The 15000-nt window shown below is 49.1% G+C and overlaps 2 protein-coding genes across 3 annotated transcripts in view; one reads left to right on the top strand and one right to left on the bottom strand.

Annotated features, from left to right (window-relative positions):
- The window catches only part of pigm (phosphatidylinositol glycan anchor biosynthesis, class M), a 9721-nt gene extending 6389 nt beyond the window's left edge, over positions 1–3332 (bottom strand). For both annotated transcript variants that reach the window (XM_077199164.1, XM_077199169.1), the window contains exon 1: positions 3046–3332. In XM_077199164.1, the coding sequence (XP_077055279.1) occupies positions 3046–3198 (153 nt within the window). In that variant the 5' untranslated portion in view covers positions 3199–3332. The remainder of the gene's footprint in view (positions 1–3045) is intronic.
- A 354-nt stretch (positions 3333–3686) lies between these two features.
- snx16 (sorting nexin 16) overlaps positions 3687–15000 on the top strand; it is a 20917-nt gene continuing 9603 nt past the window's right edge. Inside the window, exons 1-3 of the mRNA XM_077199192.1 lie at positions 3687–3754; positions 4806–5094; positions 14968–15000. The exon at positions 14968–15000 is cut by the window's right edge and continues 54 nt beyond it. Coding sequence (XP_077055307.1) covers positions 4825–5094; positions 14968–15000 — 303 coding nt within the window. The 5' untranslated portion in view covers positions 3687–3754; positions 4806–4824. The remainder of the gene's footprint in view (positions 3755–4805; positions 5095–14967) is intronic.

Below are 15000 nucleotides of genomic sequence, written 5' to 3'. Positions count from 1 at the left end.
GTAGCGGATGTAACCCGATCTTTCCGTCGGGTGAACATCCGTAAAGCCGCGGGTCCAGACGGTATTCCGGGCCGCGTCATCAGAAAGTGCGCGAACCAACTAGCTGGTGTTTTTACGGACATTTTCAATTGGTCCCTCTCCTTGTCTGTAGTCCCCACATGCTTCAAAACGTCCATCATCGTACCTGTACCGAAGCAAACCAACATCACCTGCTTAAATGACTGGCGCCCTGTTGCTCTGACCCCCATCATCAGTAAATGCTTTGAGAGACTAGTCAGAGATTACATCTGCTCTGTTCTACCTTCCTCACTGGACCCACTGCAGTTTGCATACCGCAATAACCGCTCCACTGATGATGCTATTGCATCTACAATACACACTGCTCTCTCCCACCTGGAAAAGAGGAACACATATGTGAGAATGCTATTTGTAGACTACAGCTCAGCATTCAATACCATAGTGCCCTCCTTGCTTGATGTGAAACTCCGGGCTCTGGGCTTAAACAGCTTGCTGTGCAGCTGGATCCTGGACTTCCTGTCAAACAGACGCCAGGTGGTTAGAATAGGCAGCAACATCTCCTCATCACTGACCCTCAACACTGGAGCCCCACAGGGCTGTGTTCTCAGCCCACTCTTGTACTCCTTGTACACATATGACTGCGTGGCAACTCACAGCTCTAATTCCATCATCAAGTTTGCTGATGATACTACGGTCGTAGGTCTGATCACCGACAACGATGAAACGGCCTACAGAGAGGAGGTGCTCACTCTGACGCACTGGTGTCAGAGGAACAACCTCTCCCTCAACATCAGCAAAACCAAGGAGCTAGTGGTCGACTTCAGGAAGAACGACAGAGAACACAGCCCCATCACCATCAATGGAGCACCGGTGGAGAGAGTCAGCAGCTTCAAGTTCCTCGGTGTCCACATCACAGAGGAACTCACATGGTCCGTCCACACTGAGGCCGTCGTGAAGAAGGCTCATCAGCGCCTCTTCTTCCTGAGACGGCTGAGGAAGTTTGGAATGAACCGCCACATCCTCACACAGTTCTACACCAGCACCGTCGAGAGCATCCTGACTGGCTGCATCACTGCCTGGTTTGGCAATACTACCAGCCGTAACCGCAAAGCCTTGCGAAGGGTGGTGCGCACTGCCAGCCGTATCATCGGAGGTGAGCTTCCCTCCCTCCAGGATATATATGCCAGGCGGTGTGTGAAGAAAGCTCGGAGGATCATCAGAGACTCTAGCCACCCGAGCCATGGGCTGCTCTCACTGCTACCCTCAGGCCGGCGGTACCGCAGCATCAGGACACACACCAGCCGACTCCATGACAGCTTCTTCCCACAAGCAATTAGATTTCTAAACTCTTGATCCCTCATGATCAATAACCATAAACATTCTAACTGTCAACACAGCACAACATAACCTACTGCATTTACATAATATATATATATATATATATATATATATATATATATATTTGCACCTTACGAGTATCTATTCTATGTATAATTACCTCTTTTTGTATTTTTGTATACTGTTGTATATTGTAAATTGTTGTATATTGTATATTGTTGTATATTGTAAACTGTTGTATATTGTACATTGTATATTATTTATTGTTCTGTTAGTGTATATGGTACTGTGAGTAATTGTGCGCACATTAGATGTGTAATCTATGTAAATCTGATGTTTGCTGTAATTGTTTTCGTCACATCGTGTCATACTGCTATGTTGCTCGGAACTGCACCTAAGAATTTCACCCACTGTTGCACTTGTGTATATGGTTGTGTGACAATAAAAGGATTTGATTTTGATTTGATTTGGTGTTATAAATTAACTGTGATCTGTATGTGTGTGTGTGTGTAGAGATGGGCACAAATGCATTAAAAAGTATTTAAATTACAAATACCTACTCATCAAATGTATTTATATAAAACACAAAATACTGCTGTGAAAAAAGTATTTAAATAAAATGCAAGTAATTTGAAAATAAAAACATTCAAACAAAATGTACAGTCGTTTGAAGTGTGAGATTAACTGTAGAGTGAGATACACGTAAGATTATAGAATATCGTATTTCATTGTTTAGTGCAGAAGATGCGCTTTTAATACTGTCATAATAAAAGACCATTACGCCTATAACAATATATTTGTATTATATTACAAAAACCTATCTAACGCCGCTGTGAGGGTGTTGCTAATACAGCGGCTGTGACGTGTTGGCATCTTTCTCTCTTCCAGCTGCCATTATCAATCTCTCTCTGAGCAAACGGGAACACAGAAAATATATTTAACCCAATCTCTAACCCACTGCTATAGAAGTTTACCCAACTATGACGCTTTCCACTTCTGAGAAACCCGGAAATGTGAACAGGGTCAGTCACGTCACGTGATTTTCTTAAACTTTGATATGCAATTTGGTAGTCCTATTCGTATTTCATATGTCTATGGTCCTATTAAGCCTGGTGATGAAAGTTAATATATGCTAAATAAAACAATATAATTATTCTAAGTATTTTAAATACAAATTACAGCCTCTCAAAGTATTTAATTACAAATTACATTTCATTTATTTTTGTTAGGGAAAACACAAATTACAAAATACCCAAAAGTAATTAAATACGTATTTCAAATACATGTAATTAAAATACTGCGCGCTTGTGTATGTGTGTGTTTTTTTTTTTTTTTTTTTTTTTAATAATCACATGAAATACAAAGAATAGAACAAACACCAGAGGAGACATTAAAGAGAAAAAATCCAAAAAAAAATAACAACAATAATAATAATAATGCAAGAGAGGATAATCACATACATAAATAGATACAAACAACAGCATTTTAAGATAATAAAATGTTACAAATTTTAGAAAGGGATTTTGAAAAGAGCACAACAGGATAATGTTTTCCTAGCTTTGGACTTCTCAGAGATAGAAAGCGTTTGAGGGTATTGGTGAAATTCGATGAGAAAGACTTTGAATAATGGCTTATGATTGGAGAATTTACACTTATGAATATGAAATTTTATGTGTGTGTTTGTGTCACCTGTGTGATGAATCTGGACGCGTCAGTGAACACGTGATAATCCACATCAGTGTATTTGAGCTGCAGATTCTGATCCTGATAAACACCGACACACAGCAGAACTAAGCGGATCAGAACCGCGGCGCTGAACATCCCACACACCCGAACATCCATCACAGTCTCTCTCTCTCTCTCTCTCTCTCACACACACACTCACACACACACCAAATAAACAAACAAACAAACACTTAAACGATACAAGACGAAGCGAGTCAAGCTTCCTGATACAGCGGCGTCTCGAGCCCACGTGGCTGAAGGGCCGGCGAGACTGACCAATCAGAGACGAAACTCCGCCTCCTTTGAGCGTCGCTTCATTTTCCTTTCCAGTTATTAATTTCTGCGTTGTAAAGTTAGTTTGTTCGGTAAATGTGGCGGTTTGATTAAAACACAACAAACTTCTCGTCTAAATATCGGAGCATTCCGTTTTTGCGCGAACATATTTAAATGGTTCATTGAAAATAATCGCTTAAAAGATTTATAAGAATCGTTCGCAAACCGAACAAAAATAAATCTACCAAACTAAAATATGAATGTGTATTCATTGCTATGCACATTTATATAGAAATTTCTGTTTCAAGTGTACGTTATACATCATCTCCGCCGTGACATGATGACGTATTTCCGGCTGAGAGTCAGACGGATGGAGGAATAACAGCGAGAAAAACATACAGTAAAGATGAACATATTTACTTATTATTGTTATTGTAGAAAATATGAAATGCAAATAGACTACATAATATTATTAAACATTGTGTGAATCTGATCTGGTTTAGTGATCGCGTGTTGTTTGTTTGTCTTTTAATTATGATATTAGTCAAAATTACTCTTTCTGTCGATGTTTAACGCTCATTTCTCTCCTCAGACTGTAAATATGTGTTTATAACCGTCTCGGATATACTGTAGTCCTCAGATATAAGGATAATCTGAACAGAGAAGACTCAGCTTTGTGCAGTTTCACGGGATAAACAGGAGAATAACAGAATTAGATATGTAAACTTCATCAGATATGAAACTAAATTCAACTTCATAAAGCAGCTCCACAGAAGACATTAGAGTCGTTAGTTCTGTTCAGCTCCACAGAAGACCGTCAGTGCAGTCACTGGAAAAGCCTGATCTGGGAACAGTGTTTATAACAGTGACGGAAACTACTGTCAGTGAAGTGTGTGTGTGTGTGTGTGTGTGTGTGTGTGTGTGTGTGTGTGTGTGTGTATCAGCCTGTGTGTCTCCTCAGGTGTGTGTGTGTGTGTGTGTGTGTGTGTGTGTGTGTATCAGCCTGTGTGTCTCCTCAGGTGTGTGTGTGTGTGTATCAGTCTGTGTGTCTCCTCAGGTGTGTGTGTGTGTGTGTGTGTGTATCAGTCTGTGTGTCTCCTCAGGTGTGTGTGTGTGTGTGTGTGTGTGTATCAGTCTGTGTGTCTCCTCAGGTGTGTGTGTGTGTGTGTGTGTGTGTATGTATCAGTCTGTGTGTCTCCTCAGGTGTGTGTGTGTGTGTGTGTGTGTGTGTATCAGCCTGTGTGTCTCCTCAGGCGTGTGCGTGTGTGTGTGTGTGTGTGTATATCAGTCTGTGAGTCTCCTCAGGTGTGTGTGTGTGTGTGTGTGTTTATCAGCCTGTGTGTCTCCTCAGGTGTGTGTGTGTGTGTATATCAGTCTGTGAGTCTCCTCAGGTGTGTGTATCAGCCTGTGTGTCTCCTCAGGTGTGTGTATCAGCCTGTGTGTCTCCTCAGGTGTGTGTGTGTATCAGCGATGGCCGCGCCGTTTGTCCCGGTCCCGGTCCCGATAGACCGAGCACCGCGGAGAGCAGCCGTCTCAGTGCCGGACCGAAGCCAGAGTCCCGTGACCCGGGCCAGACTCGGCGGCTCCGAGCGATCCGTGCTGTTCTCCAGCTCCCCGATCCCCGACTCCTGTTCCCCGAACCCCGAGAGCGCGCCGGAGAGCCCGGCTCACTGGCAGGACCGGCCCATCACACCCACGGTTCTGGGATACGAGGTGATGGAGGAGCGGGCCAAGTTCACTGTGAGTGCTTCATCTAACAGGACAACGACGGCTCACAGACACTCACAACATCCGACAAACATCATCAGGAACAAAAAAACATCATTAACCAAAATCAACACGATACCACACACGTCTTTCGTACAATACCGACAAAAGTGTCTTCATCGGGTTAGTTAGTTAATGTCTTCAGCATTACACACTGTAATGTTTTCTTCATGATAGCAGCGGCGACAGGAAGTGGGGAGGCGTTCGTCTGGGGATACTCTGTTGGTTTATTGTAATAAAGTTTGAAGTTGGAAAGGCAATGTGCAAATATGAAATATAAAAATCTTTCCGTATTTCCTCTGTCAGTAAAGGAGGCTCGTAACTCGCGGTGTTGTAACCCTCGTCTGAACACTTCCCTACTTATCAGAAGTAAACACACAGTTATTAACAGCTGCAGGTCAGTTACATTACAGCCTCATTCTCATTGGTCTGTGAATCTGACCAATCACAAGCTGTAGCCCCGCCCACAGTTCCTCTGCCAGAGACTGATCCTAGAGGAACCAGAACATGCAGGAAAACAGAACAACTGCTACTGTTTTCTTGAAAGTAATCTATTAAATGCAATCTTACACATCACCTAATACTGTTAAATATGACATGTCTGGATAAAGTTATTTTATCTTCTTAAGGGACAATTAACTGATACACTTCCTTTTTTTAAATACAAATGTGCTATTAAAATGGGGTTATTATAAAACTCATTGGTTCATTGACATGATGTAGCAAAGCCTTGTTTACTGAAATCCTGTGACTTTGGCAGATTCGTGTTCCTAACCATTGATTCAGAACCTCATCATGAGTGTGTTTGCGCTGGTTCCCCAGAACCTCATCATGAGTGTGTTTGCGCTGGTTCCCCAGAGCCTCATCATGAGTGTGTTTGCGCTGGTTCCCCAGAGCCTCATCATGAGTGTGTTTGCGCTGGTTCCCCAGAGCCCCATCATGAGTGTGTTTGCGCTGGTTCCCCAGAGCCTCATCATGAGTGTGTTTGCGCTGGTTCCGCAGAACCTCATCATGAGTGTGTTTGCGCTGGTTCCCCAGAGCCTCATCATGAGTGTGTTTGCGCTGGTTCCGCAGAACCTCATCATGAGTGTGTTTGCGCTGGTTCCCCAGAGCCTCATCATGAATGTGTTTGCGCTGGTTCCGCAGAACCTCATCATGAGTGTGTTTGCGCTGGTTCCCCAGAGCCTCATCATGAGTGTGTTTGCGCTGGTTCCGCAGAACCTCATCATGAGTGTGTTTGCGCTGGTTCCCCAGAACCTCATCATGAGTGTGTTTGCGCTGGTTCCCCAGAGCCTCATCATGAGTGTGTTTGCGCTGGTTCCCCAGAGCCTCATCATGAGTGTGTTTGCGCTGGTTCCCCAGAACCTCATCATGAGTGTGTTTGCGCTGGTTCCCCAGAGCCTCATCATGAGTGTGTTTGCACTGGTTCTCCAGAGCCTCATAATGAGTGTGTTTGCGCTGGTTCCCCAGAGCATCATCATGAGTGTGTTTGCGCTGGTTCCCCAGAGCATCATCATGAGTGTGTTTGCGCTGGTTCCGCAGAGCCTCATCATGAGTGTGTTTGCGCTGGTTCCCCAGAGCCTCATCATGAGTGTGTTTGCGCTGGTTCCCCAGAGCCTCATCATGAGTGTGTTTGCGCTGGTTCCCCAGAGCCTCATCATGGGTGTGTTTGCACTGGTTCCCCAGAGCCTCATCATGAGTGTGTTTGCGCTGGTTCCCCATAACCTCATCATGAGTGTGTTTGCGCTGGTTCCCCAGAGCCTCATCATGAGTGTGTTTGCGCAGGTTCTCCAGAGCCTCATCATGAGTGTGTTTGCACTGGTTCTCCAGAGCCTCATAATGAGTGTGTTTGCGCAGGTTCTCCAGAGCCTCATCATGAGTGTGTTTGCGCTGGTTCCCCAGAGCCTCATCATGAGTGTGTTTGCGCTGGTTCCCCAGAGCCTCATCATGAGTGTGTTTGCGCAGGTTCTCCAGAGCCTCATCATGAGTGTGTTTGCGCTGGTTCCCCAGAGCCTCATCATGAGTGTGTTTGCGCTGGTTCCCCAGAACCTCATCATGAGTGTGTTTGCGCTGGTTCCCCAGAACCTCATCATGAGTGTGTTTGCGCTGGTTCCGCAGAACCTCATCATGAGTGTGTTTGCGCTGGTTCCCCAGAGCCTCATCATGAGTGTGTTTGCGCTGGTTCCCCAGAGCCTCATCATGAGTGTGTTTGCACTGGTTCTCCAGAGCCTCATAATGAGTGTGTTTGCGCTGGTTCCCCAGAGCATCATCATGAGTGTGTTTGCGCTGGTTCCGCAGAGCCTCATCATGAGTGTGTTTGCGCTGGTTCCCCAGAGCCTCATCATGAGTGTGTTTGCGCTGGTTCCCCAGAGCCTCATCATGAGTGTGTTTGCGCTGGTTCCCCAGAGCCCCATCATGAGTGTGTTTGCGCTGGTTCCCCAGAGCCTCATCATGAGTGTGTTTGCGCTGGTTCCGCAGAACCTCATCATGAGTGTGTTTGCGCTGGTTCCCCAGAGCCTCATCATGAGTGTGTTTGCGCTGGTTCCGCAGAACCTCATCATGAGTGTGTTTGCGCTGGTTCCCCAGAGCCTCATCATGAATGTGTTTGCGCTGGTTCCGCAGAACCTCATCATGAGTGTGTTTGCGCTGGTTCCCCAGAGCCTCATCATGAGTGTGTTTGCGCTGGTTCCCCAGAACCTCATCATGAGTGTGTTTGCGCTGGTTCTCCAGAGCCTCATCATGAGTGTGTTTGCGCTGGTTCCCCAGAGCCTCATCATGAGTGTGTTTGCGCTGGTTCCCCAGAGCCTCATCATGAGTGTGTTTGCGCTGGTTCCGCAGAACCTCATCATGAGTGTGTTTGCGCTGGTTCCCCAGAGCCTCATCATGAGTGTGTTTGCGCTGGTTCTCCAGAGCCTCATCATGAGTGTGTTTGCGCTGGTTCCCCAGAGCCTCATCATGAGTGTGTTTGCGCTGGTTCCCCAGAGCCTCATCATGAGTGTGTTTGCGCTGGTTCCCCAGAGCCTCATCATGAGTGTGTTTGCGCTGGTTCCCCAGAACCTCATCATGAGTGTGTTTGCGCTGGTTCCCCAGAGCCTCATCATGAGTGTGTTTGCGCTGGTTCCCCAGAACCTCATCATGAGTGTGTTTGCGCTGGTTCCCCAGAGCCTCATCATGAATGTGTTTGCGCTGGTTCCGCAGAACCTCATCATGAGTGTGTTTGCGCTGGTTCCCCAGAACCTCATCATGAGTGTGTTTGCGCTGGTTCTCCAGAGCCTCATCATGAGTGTGTTTGCGCTGGTTCCCCAGAGCCTCATCATGAGTGTGTTTGCGCTGGTTCCGCAGAACCTCATCATGAGTGTGTTTGCGCTGGTTCCCCAGAGCCTCATCATGAGTGTGTTTGCGCTGGTTCTCCAGAGCCTCATCATGAGTGTGTTTGCGCTGGTTCCCCAGAGCCTCATCATGAGTGTGTTTGCGCTGGTTCCCCAGAACCTCATCATGAGTGTGTTTGCGCTGGTTCCCCAGAACCTCATCATGAGTGTGTTTGCGCTGGTTCCCCAGAGCCTCATCATGAGTGTGTTTGCGCTGGTTCCCCAGAACCTCATCATGAGTGTGTTTGCGCTGGTTCCCCAGAGCCTCATCATGAGTGTGTTTGCGCTGGTTCCCCAGAACCTCAACATGAGTGTGTTTGCGCTGGTTCCCCAGAGCCTCATCATGAGGGTGTTTGCGCTGGTTCCCCAGAGCCTCATCATGAGTGTGTTTGCGCTGGTTCCCCAGAGCCTCATCATGAGTGTGTTTGCGCAGGTTCTCCAGAGCCTCATCATGAGTGTGTTTGCGCTGGTTCCCCAGAGCCTCATCATGAGTGTGTTTGCGCTGGTTCCCCAGAGCCTCATCATGAGTGTGTTTGCGCTGGTTCCCCAGAACCTCAACATGAGTGTGTTTGCGCTGGTTCCCCAGAGCCTCATCATGAGTGTGTTTGCGCTGGTTCCCCAGAGCCTCATCATGAGTGTGTTTGCGCTGGTTCCCCAGAGCCTCATCATGAGTGTGTTTGCGCAGGTTCTCCAGAGCCTCATCATGAGTGTGTTTGCGCTGGTTCCCCAGAGCCTCATCATGAGTGTGTTTGCGCTGGTTCCCCAGAGCCTCATCATGAGTGTGTTTGCGCAGGTTCTCCAGAGCCTCATCATGAGTGTGTTTGCGCTGGTTCCCCAGAGCCTCATCATGAGTGTGTTTGCGCTGGTTCCCCAGAACCTCATCATGAGTGTGTTTGCGCTGGTTCCCCAGAACCTCATCATGAGTGTGTTTGCGCTGGTTCCGCAGAACCTCATCATGAGTGTGTTTGCGCTGGTTCCCCAGAGCCTCATCATGAGTGTGTTTGCGCTGGTTCCCCAGAGCCTCATCATGAGTGTGTTTGCGCTGGTTCTCCAGAGCCTCATAATGAGTGTGTTTGCGCTGGTTCCCCAGAGCATCATCATGAGTGTGTTTGCGCTGGTTCCGCAGAGCCTCATCATGAGTGTGTTTGCGCTGGTTCCCCAGAGCCTCATCATGAGTGTGTTTGCGCTGGTTCCCCAGAGCCTCATCATGAGTGTGTTTGCGCTGGTTCCCCAGAGCCTCATCATGGGTGTGTTTGCACTGGTTCCCCAGAGCCTCATCATGAGTGTGTTTGCGCTGGTTCCCCATAACCTCATCATGAGTGTGTTTGCGCTGGTTCCCCAGAGCCTCATCATGAGTGTGTTTGCGCAGGTTCTCCAGAGCCTCATCATGAGTGTGTTTGCACTGGTTCTCCAGAGCCTCATAATGAGTGTGTTTGCGCAGGTTCTCCAGAGCCTCATCATGAGTGTGTTTGCGCTGGTTCCCCAGAGCCTCATCATGAGTGTGTTTGCGCTGGTTCCCCAGAGCCTCATCATGAGTGTGTTTGCGCAGGTTCTCCAGAGCCTCATCATGAGTGTGTTTGCGCTGGTTCCCCAGAGCCTCATCATGAGTGTGTTTGCGCTGGTTCCCCAGAACCTCATCATGAGTGTGTTTGCGCTGGTTCCCCAGAACCTCATCATGAGTGTGTTTGCGCTGGTTCCGCAGAACCTCATCATGAGTGTGTTTGCGCTGGTTCCCCAGAGCCTCATCATGAGTGTGTTTGCGCTGGTTCCCCAGAGCCTCATCATGAGTGTGTTTGCGCTGGTTCCCCAGAGCCTCATCATGAGTGTGTTTGCACTGGTTCTCCAGAGCCTCATAATGAGTGTGTTTGCGCTGGTTCCCCAGAGCATCATCATGAGTGTGTTTGCGCTGGTTCCGCAGAGCCTCATCATGAGTGTGTTTGCGCTGGTTCCCCAGAGCCTCATCATGAGTGTGTTTGCGCTGGTTCCCCAGAGCCTCATCATGAGTGTGTTTGCGCTGGTTCCCCAGAGCCTCATCATGGGTGTGTTTGCACTGGTTCCCCAGAGCCTCATCATGAGTGTGTTTGCGCTGGTTCCCCATAACCTCATCATGAGTGTGTTTGCGCTGGTTCCCCAGAGCCTCATCATGAGTGTGTTTGCGCAGGTTCTCCAGAGCCTAATCATGAGTGTGTTTGCGCTGGTTCCCCAGAGCCTCATCATGAGTGTGTTTGCGCTGGTTCTCCAGAGCCTCATCATGAGTGTGTTTGCGCTGGTTCCCCAGAGCCTCATCATGAGTGTGTTTGCGCTGGTTCTCCAGAGCCTCATCATGAGTGTGTTTGCGCTGGTTCTCCAGAGCCTCATCATGAGTGTGTTTGCGCTGGTTCCCCAGAGCCTCATCATGAGTGTGTTTCACTGGTTCTCCAGAACCTAATCATGAGTGTGTTTGCGCAGGTTCTCCAGAGCCTCATCATGAGTGTGTTTGCGCTGGTTCCCCAGAACCTCATCATGAGTGTGTTTGCGCTGGTTCTCCAGAGCCTCATCATGAGTGTGTTTGCGCTGGTTCCCCAGAACCTCATCATGAGTGTGTTTGCGCTGGTTCCCCAGAACCTCATCATGAGTCTGTTTGCGCTAGTTCCCCAGAACCTCATCATGAGTGTGTTTGCGCTGGTTCCCCAGAGCCTCATCATGAGTGTGTTTGGGCTGGTTCCCCAGAGCCCCATCATGAGTGTGTTTGCGCTGGTTCTCCAGAGCCTCATCATGAGTGTGTTTGCGCTGGTTCTCCAGAGCCTCATCATGAGTGTGTTTGCGCTGGTTCCCCAGAACCTCATCATGAGTGTGTTTGCGCTGGTTCCCCAGAACCTCATCATGAGTCTGTTTGCGCTGGTTTCCCAGAGCCTCATCATGAGTGTGTTTGGGCTGGTTCCCCAGAGCCTCATCATGAGTTTGTTTCCGCTGGTCCCCCAGAACCTCATCATGAGTGTGTTTGCGCTGGTTCCCCAGAGCCTCATCATGAGTGTGTTTGCGCTGGTTCCCCAGAGCCTCATCATGAGTCTGTTTGCGCTGGTTCGCCAGAACCTCATCATGAGTGTGTTTGCGCTGATTCCCCAGAACCTCATCACGAGTGTGTTTGCGCTGGTTCCCCAGAACCTCATCATGAGTGTGTTTGCGCTGGTTCCCCAGAGCCTCATCATGAGTGTGTTTGCGCTGGTTCCCCAGAACCTCATCATGAGTGTGTTTGTGCTGGTTCCCCAGAACCTCATCATGAGTGTGTTTGCGCTGGTTCCCCAGAGCCTCATCATGAATGTGTTTGCGCTGGTTCCCCAGAGCCTCATCATGAGTGTGTTTGCGCTGGTTCCCCAGAACCTCATCATGAGTGTGTTTGCGCTGGTTCCCCAGAACCTCATCATGAGTGTGTTTGCGCTGGTTCCCCAGAGCCTCATCATGAGTGTGTTTGCGCTGGTTCCCCAGAGCCTCATCATGAGTGTGTTTGCGCTGGTTCCCCAGAACCTCATCATGAGTGTGTTTTTGCGCTGGTTCCGCAGAACCTCATCATGAGTGTGTTTGCGCTGATTCCCCAGAACCTCATCACGAGTGTGTTTGCGCTGGTTCCCCAGAGCCTCATCATGAGTGTGTTTGCGCTGGTTCTGCAGAACCTCATCATGAGTGTGTTTGCGCTGGTTCCCCAGAACCCCATCATGAGTGTGTTTGCGCTGGTTCCCCGGTTCCCCAGAACCTCATCATGAGTGTGTTTGCGCTGGTTCCCCAGAACCTCATCATGAGTGTGTTTGCGCTGGTTCCCCGGTTCCCCAGAACCTCATCATGAGTGTGTTTCACTGGTTCTCCAGAACCTAATCATGAGTGTGTTTGCGCAGGTTCTCCAGAGCCTCATCATGAGTGTGTTTTTGCGCTGGTTCCCCAGAACCTCATCATGAGTGTGTTTGCGCTGGTTCTCCAGAGCCTCATCATGAGTGTGTTTGCGCTGGTTCCCCAGAACCTCATCATGAGTGTGTTTGCGCTGGTTCCCCAGAACCTCATCATGAGTGTGTTTGCGCTGGTTCCCCAGAGCCTCATCATGAGTGTGTTTGCGCTGGTTCCCCAGAGCATCATCATGAGTGTGTTTGCGCTGGTTCCCCAGAGCCTCATCATGAATGTGTTTGCGCTGGTTCCCCAGAGCCTCATCATGAGTGTGTTTGCGCTGGTTCCCCAGAGCCTCATCTTGAGTGTGTTTGCGCTGGTTCCCCAGAGCCTCATCATGAGTGTGTTTGCGCTGGTTCCCCAGAACCTCATCATGAGTGTGTTTGCGCTGGTTCCCCAGAACCTCATCATGAGTGTGTTTGCGCTGGTTCCCCAGAACCTCATCATGAGTGTGTTTGCGCTGGTTCCCCAGAGCCTCATCATGAGTGTGTTTGGGCTGGTTCCCCAGAGCCTCATCATGAGTGTGTTTGGGCTGGTTCCCCAGAGCCTCATCATGAGTGTGTTTGCGCTGGTTCCCCAGAGCCTCATCATGAGTGTGTTTGCGCTGGTTCCCCAGAGCCTCATCATGAGTGTGTTTGCGCTGGTTCCCCAGAGCCTCATCATGAGTGTGTTTGCGCTGGTTCCCCAGAGCCTCATCATGAGTGTGTTTGCGCTGGTTCCCCAGAGCCTCATCATGAGTGTGTTTGCGCTGGTTCCCCAGAGCCTCATCATGAGTGTGTTTGCGCTGGTTCCCCAGAGCCTCATCATGAGTGTGTTTGCGCTGGTTCCCCAGAACCTCATCATGAGTGTGTTTGCGCTGGTTCCCCAGAACATCATCATTAGTGTGTTTGCGCTGGTTCCGCAGAACCTCATCATGAGTGTGTTTGCGCTGGTTCATCATGAGTGTGTTTGAGCTGTGTCCCCGGTTCCCCAGAACCTCATCATGAGTGTGTTTTTGCGCTAGTTCCCCAGAACCTCATCATGAGTGTGTTTGCGCTGGTTCCCCAGAACCTCATCATGAGTGTGTTTTTGCGCTAGTTCCCCAGAACCTCATCATGAGTGTGTTTGCGCTGGTTCCCCAGAGCCTCATCATGAGTGTGTTTTTGCGCTGGTTCCCCAGAGCCTCATCATGAGTGTGTTTGCGCTGGTTCCCCAGAGCCTCATCACGAGTGTGTTTGCGCTGGTTCCCCAGAGCCTCATCATGAGTGTGTTTGCGCTGGTTCCCCAGAGCCTCATCATGAGTGTGTTTGCGCTGGTTCCCCAGAGCCTCATCATGAGTGTGTTTTTGCGCTGGTTCCCCAGAGCCTCATCATGAGTGTGTTTGCGCTGGTTCCCCAGAGCCTCATCACGAGTGTGTTTGCGCTGGTTCCCCAGAGCCTCATCATGAGTGTGTTTGCGCTGGTTCCGCAGAACCTCATCATGAGTGTGTTTGCGCTGGTTCCCCAGAACCTCATCATGAGTGTGTTTGCGCTGGTTCCCCAGAGCCTCATCATGAGTGTGTTTGTGCTGGTTCCCCAGAGCCTCATCATGAGTGTGTTTGCGCTGGTTCCCCAGAACTTCATCATGAGTGTGTTTGCGCTGGTTCCCCAGAGCCTCATCATGAGTGTGTTTGCGCTGGTTCCCCAGAACCTCATAATGAGTGTGTTTGCGCTGGTTCCCCAGAACCTCATCATGAGTGTGTTTGCGCTGGTTCCCCAGAACCTCAACATGAGTTTGTTTGCGCTGGTTCCCCAGAGCCTCATCATGAGTGTGTTTGTGCTGGTTCCCCAGAGCCTCATCATGAGTTTGTTTGCGCTGGTTCCCCAGAACCTCATCATGAGTGTGTTTGCGCAGGTTCTCCAGAGCCTCATCATGAGTGTGTTTGCGCTGGTTCCCCAGAGCCTCATCATGAGTGTGTTTGCGCTGGTTCCCCAGAACCTCATCATGAGTGTGTTTGCGCAGGTTCTCCAGAGCCTCATCATGAGTGTGTTTGCGCTGGTTCCCCAGAGCCTCATCATGAGTGTGTTTGCGCTGGTTCTCCAGAGCCTCATCATGAGTGTGTTTGCGCTGGTTCCCCAGAACCTCATCATGAGTGTGTTTGCGCTGGTTCCCCAGAACCTCAACATGAGTTTGTTTGCGCTGGTTCCCCAGAGCCTCATCATGAGTGTGTTTGTGCTGGTTCCCCAGAGCCTCATCATGAGTTTGTTTGCGCTGGTTCCCCAGAACCTCATCATGAGTGTGTTTGCGCAGGTTCTCCAGAGCCTCATCACGAGTGTGTTTGCGCTGGTTCCCCAGAGCCTCATCATGAGTGTGTTTGCGCTGGTTCCCCAGAACCTCATCATGAGTGTGTTTGCGCAGGTTCTCCAGAGCCTCATCATGAGTGTGTTTGCGCTGGTTCCCCAGAGCCTCATCATGAGTGTGTTTGCGCTGGTTCTCCAGAGCCTCATCATGAGTGTGTTTGCGCTGGTTCCCCAGAACCTCATCATGAGTGTGTTTGCGCTGGTTCCCATCTCGGGTCAGGAATGACAGTAATGTGGATGTGCTGCAGGTCTACAAGGTTCTGGTGAGGAAGACTCTGGAC

This window comes from Siphateles boraxobius, unplaced genomic scaffold (assembly GCF_051911475.1).
Source record: "Siphateles boraxobius isolate OS27281-9 unplaced genomic scaffold, OSU_SipBor_1 112, whole genome shotgun sequence".
Lineage (NCBI taxonomy): Eukaryota > Metazoa > Chordata > Actinopteri > Cypriniformes > Leuciscidae > Siphateles > Siphateles boraxobius.
Note: the sequence above shows the minus strand (reverse complement) of the source record. Positions and strands in the feature narration are given on the sequence as shown.